Source organism: Oncorhynchus keta, chromosome 30 (genome assembly GCF_023373465.1).
Source record: "Oncorhynchus keta strain PuntledgeMale-10-30-2019 chromosome 30, Oket_V2, whole genome shotgun sequence".
Classification (NCBI taxonomy): domain Eukaryota; kingdom Metazoa; phylum Chordata; class Actinopteri; order Salmoniformes; family Salmonidae; genus Oncorhynchus; species Oncorhynchus keta.
The window spans coordinates 54,301,855-54,313,938 of NC_068450.1; the positions used below are offsets into that span (position 1 = coordinate 54,301,855).

General features: G+C 41.3%; 1 protein-coding gene across 1 annotated transcript; it reads left to right on the plus strand.

The window, feature by feature from the left end:
- The first annotated feature begins 798 nt into the window (after positions 1-798).
- LOC118363739 (inhibin beta B chain-like) lies at positions 799-11,765 on the plus strand. Its single transcript, XM_035744898.2, has 2 exons — positions 799-2,723; positions 9,376-11,765. Exons 1-2 carry the CDS (start codon positions 2,309-2,311, stop codon positions 10,149-10,151), a joined length of 1,191 nt encoding a protein of 396 aa, XP_035600791.1. The 5' UTR covers positions 799-2,308; the 3' UTR covers positions 10,152-11,765.
- Positions 11,766-12,084: the final 319 nt, after the last annotated feature.

The following is a 12,084-nucleotide window of genomic DNA, read 5'->3' on the forward strand; positions in this document are numbered from 1 at the left end:
CGCAGATCAAGTTCAGTTTCCTTTTTTTAATGGCGCACACGTGTTTTGGGGGAGCCTATATATCTGGTATATAGGCCTACGCAACGTTTATAAATTAGACCTCATGGGTAATTGCAATTAACTACAGGTAGAACCAGAATCCAAAAGTGTTTCTGCCCTCCAGGACCTTAATTGCACAGACTTGCGTTTGACAAATACATCGGCTTATATATTATTATTGTTATTATTACAGATATTATTATTTCTAGGCCTATAGGCCTATGACAATTAGAAACGGATGAAAACGTTTTCATTTATCACACATAATTACCTAATTAATGACCTAATTACACAGTCATTGTGCATTGTTTTCCCTCAATATTATCCAGTAAATGTTATGATTTATGCTGTAAATTAATGTTTTATTGTTCAACTGTTAGATAGATATGCCTATATAGGCTATATGGCTCAGGCCTATCGGTTTATTGCCTTGCCTGGCTGCAAATTGTTTAAAAAAAATGTGTACGATTCATGCAATGTGTAGTTGCAATATTTAGTAGAAGGGTGGCAGCATTTAACAACTTTCAACTTGATCTTTTTGTTATAGTGTTGGGAGAGCGCACATAAAACAATTGCTGGGCATTCACAAATGACTGTGTTGCCAATGTTCGGTAAAACGTATTATGTGATATATGTATTAGACGTATATTTCACTCATATTTGAGTGACGACAAAACAGAGCTCTGACTTGAATTGGTCAATGTGTTTGTATCACTTAACATAATAAAAGTGATGCCTTGGCAGGGTCACCTTTTGGCGCTTTAATTTGTATTACCTTGTTGTTGTTTCCAATTCACCCAGTGTTGTTTGGGAGATGCTTATGGTCGCCATGCTGTCGTGCGTAAGCCACAACAAGAAAGGCTTGTCAAAAATCTGTCGGTACCAATTTATGTATTTATTTTTTCATTTGGAGCATCTATAGGGAACGCGTTTCATATTTGTTTGATGCATGAAAAGGCAACAACAACAAAAACCAGTACATTTGGACAGCATGTGTTGATGGTAATGTTTTATATTAAAACATGGCCTTGTCTAGGCTATTAGACATACAGGCTTCATAAGGAACATATCACATGTGAATTAATTATATAATTGAAGTTTATTGATGTAATCCTGGTTCTTATTTCTAAAGTAGATAGTTTCCACTGTAAAGATAGCCTATGCTAATGATTCTATATATTGTGCGCAAATCAATGCATTATATATATTATATGTATTGTGCACAAGTCATCAGGCAGTCTGGTAAACAATTGGTTACTTCAATTCGTAAGTTTTTTTTTTATCTCTCCTAATTCGTTTTGCATGGGCCATAAGCATTTTCTCAGGACAGGAGAGCTAAGGAGGATAGTTTACCTTAAGCCTACGCATAATCTCCTACCAAATACTAGGAGTCTGTTTAGTTGGTGGGACGTCCCACGTGGTTTCAACTCCTTGTATAAAAACGTTCAGTCTATGGAGGACTCCTAAATCGACATAGCAAGAGAAAGGTTCGTCCGATCGTTAGACCTCTTTGTGCTCAAGTATATCAGGGCAATTTCATATCGGGAATTCAAATCCAATCAATGTGCATTTTAATAAGGATACACAGGAACAAAAACTGAAGGAATAAGTCCAAAGCAAATGACAAACTGGATGCTACAATATGCGATAAGTTATTATTTGACCGACCCTTCAGCTTTTTCCATTTATGGAATATCCTGATTTGTGTTTATCAACCAATGGGTGATTTTTCCTTTCGTTTAGTTTGTCCTCTTCTATTCGTTTCTAAATGATGATTATTGCGAATTGCAGTTCAATTAAACCATGGCACGATACGTCAGGCATTGAACTGAAACTCAATTGACGGATAATGGTAGCCTACTGATTTTAAATTGTGTTACCTTGAAAGGGTGAAGCAAAGGCATTGAGACAAGCAGAACGGACTTGACTCCCAATGTGCCCCTGAAGTGAAGTCGACTGAGTGACAGACATCGGGAATGAAAACAGACACGAAATAAGGGGAATATTTCAAGTTACGGTGAATGGAATAGTTAATTCCATCAAAATGCGTCTGAATTGAGTGAAATATTTATTATTGCTTGGACTCCTTACAAAGTATACGGACTAACGGGATTCTACAACATTATCTTTCTTTTCATTCGAAATCGTATTTTCTTAAAAACGCCAAGTGAATAGCCTACATTTGACAGAAATATTGTGCATACATTTTTATAGTAGAAAACGAATTATTGCACTACAAATATCACGACTTTTCTTCTTCATAAAGAAAATGATTAACTGTATAATCAAAGTGGCATTATTTGTGGCTTGCGTGCTGTCTGTCCGCTGCAAAGAAGCGGCGCCGGGATCCTTGAACCCTTTGCCGGGAATGGAGACGCAAACCGGAGCTCAGGAAACTTGCTCTTCGTGTGGCATCGGTCAGCCCGAAGAATCGGGACAGGTGGACATTGACTTTCTGGAGACGGTGAAAAGGCATATCTTGAGCAGGTTACAGATGAGGGTAAGACCCAACATCACCCATCCTATCCCGAAGGCGGCGATGGTGACTGCGCTTCGGAAACTACACGCGGGTAAAGTGCGCGAGGATGGGAGAGTAGAAATCCCGAATCTGGATGGACACGCGACGAGCAATGCCAATGACGTGCTGGAGGAAAGCTCAGAGATAATCAGTTTCGCAGAGACAGGTGTGTAATTATTGTATATTACAGGCAAGCTACCGTTTACTCTATTGTATTAGGGAAAAATGAACAAATAAAACCACTTTTACGCAAAGACCAAGCTGGGTATGGTGCCTAAGGTTTGGACTAAACATTAGACCAAGGTGATGTAGCGCATCATTCCCCGCTAAGAGCAGAACGGCTCTGTGATTTGAAAATAATACATTCACACATTCCTCACAGTAGGCATAGTAGTACCCTATTTTCTAAATATTGTATATTTATATTGAAAGGGTGGGGAGCATGAAACCAGAAATCAACTGATGCGGGTTCCATGCATACAGGAAAAGTCAGTCAAATAGCTTGAAATATAAAACTAAACAAAACCAAATGTTTCTGTTTATCATTTATAGATGTTTTAAATTATTATTTTTCCCAATCTATTCTGCAAACACTTTGGGTTATTTGGTAACCCAGCGCTGGTTAATTAGTGGACAGAACACATGTTTGGTTATTTTGACCCAGCCAGTTGGGTTGGGTGAATAACCCAACATGTTGGTTTGTTGGGATTACCCAAACATGGGTTAATTTAACCATCAGTTGGGTATTTTTTTGACTCGCATGCTGGGTGGACCAAGCAGCTTGGCCTTTTTGAATGTAATCCTTAGGTCATTTTCAGGAGGCGTGTCTTATTAGGGGCGTGGCTTTCAGCTACATCTTATTGGCCACCCTTGAATGTGTTTGTTGTATTTGATACCATCACACCTATGCCACTCCAGCCATTACCACGAGCCCATCCTCCCTGTTATTGTGCCACCAACTTCTTGTGGTCCACATAGAAAACTACAAATACATGACAAAGTATAGAACAGTAATAGACAAGAACAACACAAAATATGACATTAAATAAAAAAATAAAAATAGTTGTGTGTATATATAGGAAAGCACACCAAGATTCAACAAAAACACTATTCACATATACATATCAATATTCTTATGTACAGTAATTAGATCTTTAGAAATAGGAGAAGCGTTGTGATACAATATGTTTTTTAAATCTGTTTTTAAAGTTAGACTTGCTTTTTGCCTGTGTAACCTCTGATGCAAGAGCATTCCATGATGACATGGCTCTATACATACTGTAACTGACCGATGCATTCAATCTGTTTTTGGTTTGGGTACTGTAAGAGACCAATAGTTGCGTGTCTGGTGCGGTACAGTTGAAGTCTGAAGTTTACATACACCTTAGCCAAATACATTTAAACTCCGTTTTTCACAATTCCTGATATTTAATCCAAGTAAAAATTCCCTATCTTAAGGTCAGTTAGGATCACCACTTTATTTTAAGAATGTGAAATGTCAGAATAATAGGAGAGAGAATGATTTATTTCAGCTTTTATTTCTTTCATCACATTCCCAGTGGGTCAGAAGTTTACATACACTCAATTAGTATTTGGTAGCATTGCCTTTAAATTGTTTAACTTCGGTCAAACGTTTTGGGTAGCCTTCTACAAGCTTCCCACAATAAGTTGGGTGAATTTTGGCCCATTCCTCCTGACACAGCTGGTGTAACTGAGTCAGGTTTGTAGGCCTCCTTGCTCGCACACGCTTTTTCAGTTTTGCCCACACATTTTCTATGGGATTGAGGTCAGGGTTTTGTGATAGCCCCTCCAATATGCTTGGGGTCATTCTCCATTTGGAAGACGCATTTGCGACCATGCTTTAACTTCCTGACTGATGTCTTGAGATGTTGCTTCAATATATCCACGTCATTTTCCATCCTCATGATGCCATCTATTTTGTGAAGTGCACCAGTCCCTCCTGCAGCAAAGCACCCCCACAACATGATGCTGTCACCCCAGTGTTTCACGTTTGGGAAGGTGCTCTTCGGCTTGCAACCCTCCCCCCTTTTTCTCCAAACATAATGATGGTCATTATGGCCAAACAGTTATATTTCTGTTTCATCAGACCAGTGGAAATTTCTCCAAAAAGTACGAGCTTTGTCCACATATGCAGTTGCAAACTGTAGTCTGGCTTTTTAATGCCGTTTTTGGAGCAGTGGCTTCTTCCTTGCTGAACTGCCTTTCAGGTTATGTCGATATAGGACTAATTTTACTGTGGATATAGATACTTTTGTACCTGTTTCCTCCAGCATCTTCGCAAGGTCTGTTGCTGTTGTTCTGGGATTGATTTGCACTTTTCGCACCAAAGTACGTTCATCTCTAGGAGACAGAACGCGTATCCTTCCTGAGCAGTATGACGGCTGAGTGGTTCCATGGCGTTTGTACTTGCTTACTATTGATTGAACAGATAAATGTGGTACCTTCAGGCGTTTGGAAATTGCTCCCAAGGATGAACCAGACCTGTGGAGGTCTATCATTTTTTTTCTGAGGTCTTGGATGATTTCTTTAGATTTTCCAATGATGTCAAGCAAAGAGGCACTGAGTTTGAAGGTAGGCCTTGAAATACATCCACAGGTACACCTCCAATTGACTCAAATTATGTCAATTAGCCTATCAGAAGCTTCTAAAGCCATTACATAATTTTCTGGAATTTTCCAAGCTGTTTAAAGGCATAGTCAACTTAGTGTATGTAAACTTCTGACCCACTGGAATTGTGAAACGGTGAATTATAAGTGAAATAATCTGTCTAAACAATTGTTGGAAAAAATACTTGTGTCATACATAAAGTAGATGTCCTAACCAACTTGCCAAAACTATAGTTTGTTAACAATACATTTGTGGAGTGGTTGAAACACTTAGGTTGGAGTCATTAAAACTTGTTTATGTAAACTTCAGACATCAACTGTAGTCACAGTAAGATGCTTCATCTTGAGAGGACAACTGTTAGTATCAGAGACCTTATCTAACATCATAAAGACATTCCTGTTCATCATACTGCAAATATATATATAGATTTTTATATATTTTTATTTTTTATTATTACATATTATAATAAGGTATACCACCTTATTGTGTCCCAACAATGGGATTTACAGTGGCTTTTAGGGAACTCATACACTTCTATAAGCATCATTAAAGCTACAAAGAAGTCCATGTTTAACCATAGCATGTGATAGCTATTCAACAGAACAGATGAACAGGAATGACATTTGCTCAGGTGGCTAAAAATAACTATCTGAATGCCACGCCCCCTACTAAACTATGCCTCCAGTCTTCTGATCCTCTGGGTCATATCTCAATAACCCAGCGTCAATAACCCAGCATCAATAACCCAGCAGTTTTAAAAGAAAACAACCCAACTAAGTGACCCAACACCTGCAACCCAGCAGTTAGGTCAACCAAACAACCAAGCGTTTGTTAGTGTGAGCACAGAAAAAGTGTGTCCTCGGGCTGAGGTTCACACCCCTAGAGACTCATTAAAACAAATCACTATAACAGCCTCATAGCACTCATCTTCAAAACAACAGAATAGACTAAGGGTAGGTATAATATCGCATTCACATTCAAAGGAATGATGTGGACAATCCCAAAAAGATTTGAAGCCCCATAATATTTTCACATTATTCACAAAATCTCTGTAACTTTGTACTGTACATTTGTGTAGATTCAGTTGGGTTGCCTTCCTTTTGTGCCTCTTTGCCCTCCTTGCCAGTTGGCAGTATTACCCAGGGTGGTAGCTGCTACCAGCTGGCCGTGGCACTGAGAAGAGCTCACAGAACAATTTGCTTAGAGATGATTAAAGGGGGACTGGAAATGATCAATGATGCCACCTGCTTGGGCCCACGTGTATTCAAATCAAACCTCTTATTGCCTCTTATTTTTTATAGCAGTTTAAGTCACCCCAGATTTTCTCTAACCGGCTGCGCATCTCTCCAACACAATTAGTGTCAGTGATTTGGTTAGCTGATCAGAGACATGTTCAAAACCAACCCTGTTTGGTACTTCTCAAATACACTTAGCACAATTTCTTCTATCTAGTACCTAAAAGGGTTATTCGGGCTGTCCCCATAGGAGAACCATTTTTGGTTCCAGGTAGAACCCCTTTGGGTTCCAGGTAGAACTCTTTTCACAGAGGGTTCTATATGGAACCCAAAAGGGTTATTTTACCTGGAACCAAAAATGGTTCTCCTATGGGGACAGCTGAATAATTCTTTTGGAAGCCTTTTCTCTAAGATTGTACAGTCAATCTAAGGACACCTGATAAAAATCTTAATGTTCACCCATGCTGAGCGTTTCATCTGAATGCCGCCCACATAATATGATTCTACTGTGATCTTCTGTTGAGAGTCCTGGTACCACCTATAAGCTGACCGGAAAGAAGGGCTGCTGTAGAATGGCTGTACATCTACACAAGGTCAGCGCTTTGTGCAAGAACCATGCATGCTGAATGTAGAGTGAACTGGAATGGTGAACTCACTGCCACTGACTGGTCCGTATTAGAATGCATGGTGTGAGGGACCATCTCCCTTATATAGAGTGGGACTTGGTTCCTGCCTGCACAGTACTCATTGACTTCATCATGCTTGTATGTTAGACCTTGTATTTGCCGTTGTTGCGTATGGTTACTACAGCAGTCGCCTGACAAAGATGCAACAATGTCAGCTATAGTGATAGCATCTGAAGACGCTTTCTCTGCAACTCTGTTTCTGTCCCTGAGAAGGATAAAGAAAGAATGCTGTATACTGCATTGGCGCTCTCATAAGTTCACCTGACAAATCACTTTCTGATTGGATGTGTCTTTTTGGGGAGTATTCCGTTCTTGAGTATCCTGTTCCATCTGAGACAATTTCCCTCTTTACTCACCGAGTGAAAAATGGACCCCTTAGGTTTGTTTCACAAAGCCCCCCTCTTCCCGCCTCCCCTGTTGAAAGAAGAAATAACTGATACAGTAATATATCAAAGTCATCCATTGGTAAACAGAAGATAAATAGAACCTCCATTTCAAATCAGGAGACACTTGGACTTAGCGTTTTGCTTATTGTTGGTCACGTCTTGACAGCTGTGCTGCCACCCATGGCCTAGTGCTAGTACAGTCAGAGTGTGGTCTTTAGCTGTCTGTTGACTAAGTCTTTAAGTTGAGTAATAACAAGGAGATTACCTGTCTTGTGTTGTGTGAGGCAGTGCAGATGGAGACTGGCTGAGCAGGCCAGGGCAGCCTCCATTATAGCTGATGCCTGATGATGGGGCCCAGGCCCGCCCAGGTCGGGTCCCCTCGCTTTGGGCGGCAAGCAAACAGGCAGGCAGCACAGCTCACTGTTCAGGCTGGAGAGGTGACCCTTGACACGTGTGCGTTTTCCAACTTTCCTTCACCTGACAGCATGTTTCTCAGTCAGTCACAGAGTATCTATGTAGAGTGTTGCTGATGGTCTCTCAGGTTAGAGGTTTTCACTCTCACTGGAGGCCTGGGGAGAAACCATCTATTTCAGTTCATGCCTTAGCTACTGAAGATGTCACTCACTGTCTCTTGGGTTTCTTTAGGTAGTTCAAGGTTCAGATCTTCTCTTGATCAGCTGCACGGTGGTGCAGGGAGCCTGACCAGGCAAAGTCAGTGAGTGTGGACGAGTAGGAGTTGTTTTGGTCATGTGACAAGTGCAAGTTAGATTTGAATTGGACTTTGGACCCTGACCCTACCTGAACCTGAACCTACCCACACATGAAAACAATATGGCACAAACCTAAAACGACTAAACATTGGCACACACTGTGCAACCAGAAAAGGTTTCTGTGGTGATAGTTGGGTTGTTGGGAAGGCCAGCTAGTTTCATGTAAATTCCTTTTTTCCTTCATCATTAATCCACAGTGAAGCTGTGCTCCTCTTCACTCAATGTGCCTGGCTTTACTATGCCTTTGCCTCCTTTACATCACATTACTGTGCATTGTGTAAGCAGTTAGGCTCAGTAAGCTCTCGTTTTTCTGCAGTATTCACAGCAAAGCCTTTGAGCCTTTGTACTTGGCTCTGATAAACCCTCTTCTCCATACCCAGCCTGACTCGGGGCCAGGGGCAACTTCAAGTGGGCCTGATCCCAGATCTGTACTGCCATGTCACAGTCAAGGCTCCCTATAAGCAAGGGCCAGCTGGAACTGATTCCAGACCTGCTGATGCTGCACTGTCGTTGCAGACCTCATGTAGGCCTATGTGACAAGACCAGGGCCTGTATTCATAAAGCGTCTCAGAGTAGGAGTGCTGATCTAGGAACAGGTCCCCCCTCTTTTTCATGATGATCTATAATACAAAATTGATCCTGGATCAGCACCCTGAGACGCTTTCTGAGTACGGCCCTGGACCAAGAAGAGGCTGAGTGTCTCTGTTAGAGCCGTCTCCCAGTGTACACCCATCCACCAAATCCCTTTAGTACCAGTCCAAACTCTGTTTACATCCCAGGCCAGATAAAGATGACATTAAGACAGGCTATAACCAGGGAGGCCATAGTAACCGTCCATCTCAATTTAATCCCAAACTGTTGAACTGTTCCCAATGTGTCCAGTTCTTATCCAGCTATTCATCCAACAATCCAAGCTTGGGACCACCCAGTGTGATAGTATCTTCTTGACGCTTTGTCCAATAGCAGTAAGGTTTTTGAAAGATGTTTGTTTACACCATATAGCCAATGAATCTGTGTGTTTGTCTCTTTTTTTTTAGCATTGCCATACTGACCTTTATAGGTTTAAACTGACTTTTAACAGACCTTTTCCTATTCTCTTCCTGTCTTTCCCAGATGAGCAGGTATCATCCAAATCCAGCCTGTTCTTCCTGATCTCCAATGAGGGAAACCAGCACCTGTACGTGACCCAGGCCACCCTGTGGCTGTATTTAAGGCTGCTTCCCAACACCCTGGACAAGGGCCAGAGGAGGAAGGTCACAGTCAAGGTGTACTACCAGGAGCCTGGCCTGGGCAGCAAGTGGAGCCTGGTGGAAAAGCGTGTCGAGCTGAAGAGGAGCGGCTGGCACACCTTCCCCCTGACCAACGCTATCCAGATGGTGTTCGAGAAGGGCGGCCGGCGGCAGAACCTGGACGTGCGCTGTGAGGGCTGCGAGGACCTGGCGGTCTTCCCGATCCTCGTGAACCAGAACGACGAGTCCCACAGGCCGTTTCTAGTCGTACAGGCCCGGCAAGCGGACAACAAGCACCGCATCAGGAAGAGGGGGCTGGAGTGTGACGGGAGCAGTAGCCTGTGTTGCAGGCAGCAGTTCTACGTAGACTTCCGCATCATCGGCTGGAACGACTGGATCATCGCGCCGTCGGGGTACTTTGGGAACTACTGCGAGGGCAACTGTCCACCGTACATGGCGGGAGTGCCAGGGTCGGCGTCGTCCTTCCACACTGCAGTGGTCAATCAGTATCGGATGAGAGGCATGAGCCCCGGCTCCATGAACTCCTGTTGCATCCCCACCAAGCTCAGCACCATGTCAATGCTCTACTTCGACGATGAATACAACATCGTCAAGAGAGACGTGCCCAATATGATCGTGGAGGAGTGTGGATGCGCTTGAGTTGAGACCGCATGTGCTTCAAGTGGACTTTTATGAACATTTGTAAACAAGAAAAGGATATTCCAAAATGAATTATAGAAATCAAAGTGATATTTATGGACAATTATAAGGCATACATACGCACATGCACACACAGCTTCATTCATTCACACATATCCTACACACTCATTCTCACATATGCCTGAACAAACACTTGTATATATATTTATGTTTGTTAATAATATTCTCTGGTAGAAGCCTTTTTCCTTTTGCCAACATATGAACATGTGATTCAATCCCATTTTTTGTGAACATGTGTTTGCAAATTCATGTCGGTGTCCTTATCAGAGGGTTTGGAACTAAATGGTACTTATCGCATTATATCTTTTCCAAGATTGCCATTTCTATTCTGAAAATGGAGAGTTCTATTTCGATACTCTGACCAAGGTGGAAAAGAGCCTGAGATTATGAAGGAGGTGCGCTTGCTGATAGACAATTCCAAACCACGCCTCTCTCAAGAAAGTATGAGTGCAAAATGTATAGTGAAAGCCCCGACAACTCACCTCTTGTACAACTTCAGCACTTCTACCAAGAAATACATCTTGTCGATGTGTCACAAGATTTCATTTTTCTGTAAAAAAAAAAAAAAAAAATTGAACGTTTACATTTCACGGGCCAGCATCCGGAAATCAAAATGGCTTCCATGTCAGAAGAGTGAGCGGAACTGTCATCAAAACCTGGGAGTTTAAGCTGTGACGTGAAACAGTGACAATAGAGGGAAGAAACACTGACCTTCCTGTTACTTCCTTCCGAATCCTTTCTTCTTTTTTTCGTTCACACTTTGAACGGGAAGAGTCGACATTTCATCAACAGCCGAAGCACAACCTCTCATTTCAGTCAGCCAATCAAAAGCGAAGAGTTGCCTTGTTGTTTGGTTAAAGTCCTGGCGCAGCATAGCACTTCCTAATGCACATTAAATAGCACTTGCAGATTGAAATGCCTTTAAAGAGTACAATGTGGTACACCGACCTTTGCTCACAATCCTTTTAAATATAAGTGCCCCACGAGGTATGCAATGTATAGTATTGACCCACAGACACCAGACAAACTGAACTTTTAGTTACAGTTATTAACTATTACCAGTACTTGAAATGTAATCTTTCGCTTCCTCTTCAAAGTGAATGATAGTTACAATATTTGCACTGAAAAGTTGCGTGATTAGTTAAAAAAGAATGAAACTGCCATTGGAAAAAAAATATTTTTATAGAAAGCAAATTGAGTTCTGTTCAAATGTATTATACCTAATCATGGAACCAAAGAGGCCAAGATTTTTTTTTGTTGCTATTATAAGAGGCTATGGTATTATTTTGCAAAGTACTTTGTGACCAGATAAGAGGCCTAAACACTGCATCAGGGTACAATATTATGGATTCCATTTTCAGTTATTTTTTTCTATTTTGTATAGACAAATATTTTTTCATCGACTTAAATACTCTTAGGTTTTCTAGTTCAGTTCTTGTTCCAGAATCATTTAGAAAAAACACGTAATCTCTGTACAGCTGATGTAAGATATAAATATGATTTAAAAATATTTTGTTCTTTGTAATTGTTGAAAAATAAATGTCTTATTCTGAATTAGGTTGGAACTCCCTTGAGTCTTTCTGAGGGATATTTCCATTTTTATTTAACTAGGCAAGTCATTTAAGAACAAATTCTTATTTTCAATGACGGCATAGGCCTTGTTCAGGGGCAGAACGACAGATTTTTACCATGTCAGCTCGGGATTTGATCTTGCAACCTTTTGGTTATTAGTCCAACGCTCTATGTAAGATATGGCAGGAGTGGTCAACTCTAATCTAGCTGTTAAACGTGTGACCACTCAAACTTGAACACACACACACACACACACACACACACACACACACACACACACACACACACACACACACACACA

What these genes read in the sequence shown, in the direction of transcription:
- LOC118363739 (XM_035744898.2), top strand. Translation starts at nt 2,309, where the DNA reads ATGATTAACTGTATAATCAAAGTGGCATTATTTGTGGCTTGCGTGCTG. An exon ending in AATCAGTTTCGCAGAGACAG is followed by an intron (nt 2,724 to 9,375) that starts GTGTGTAATTAT and finishes TGTCTTTCCCAG; the next exon opens with ATGAGCAGGTATCATCCAAA.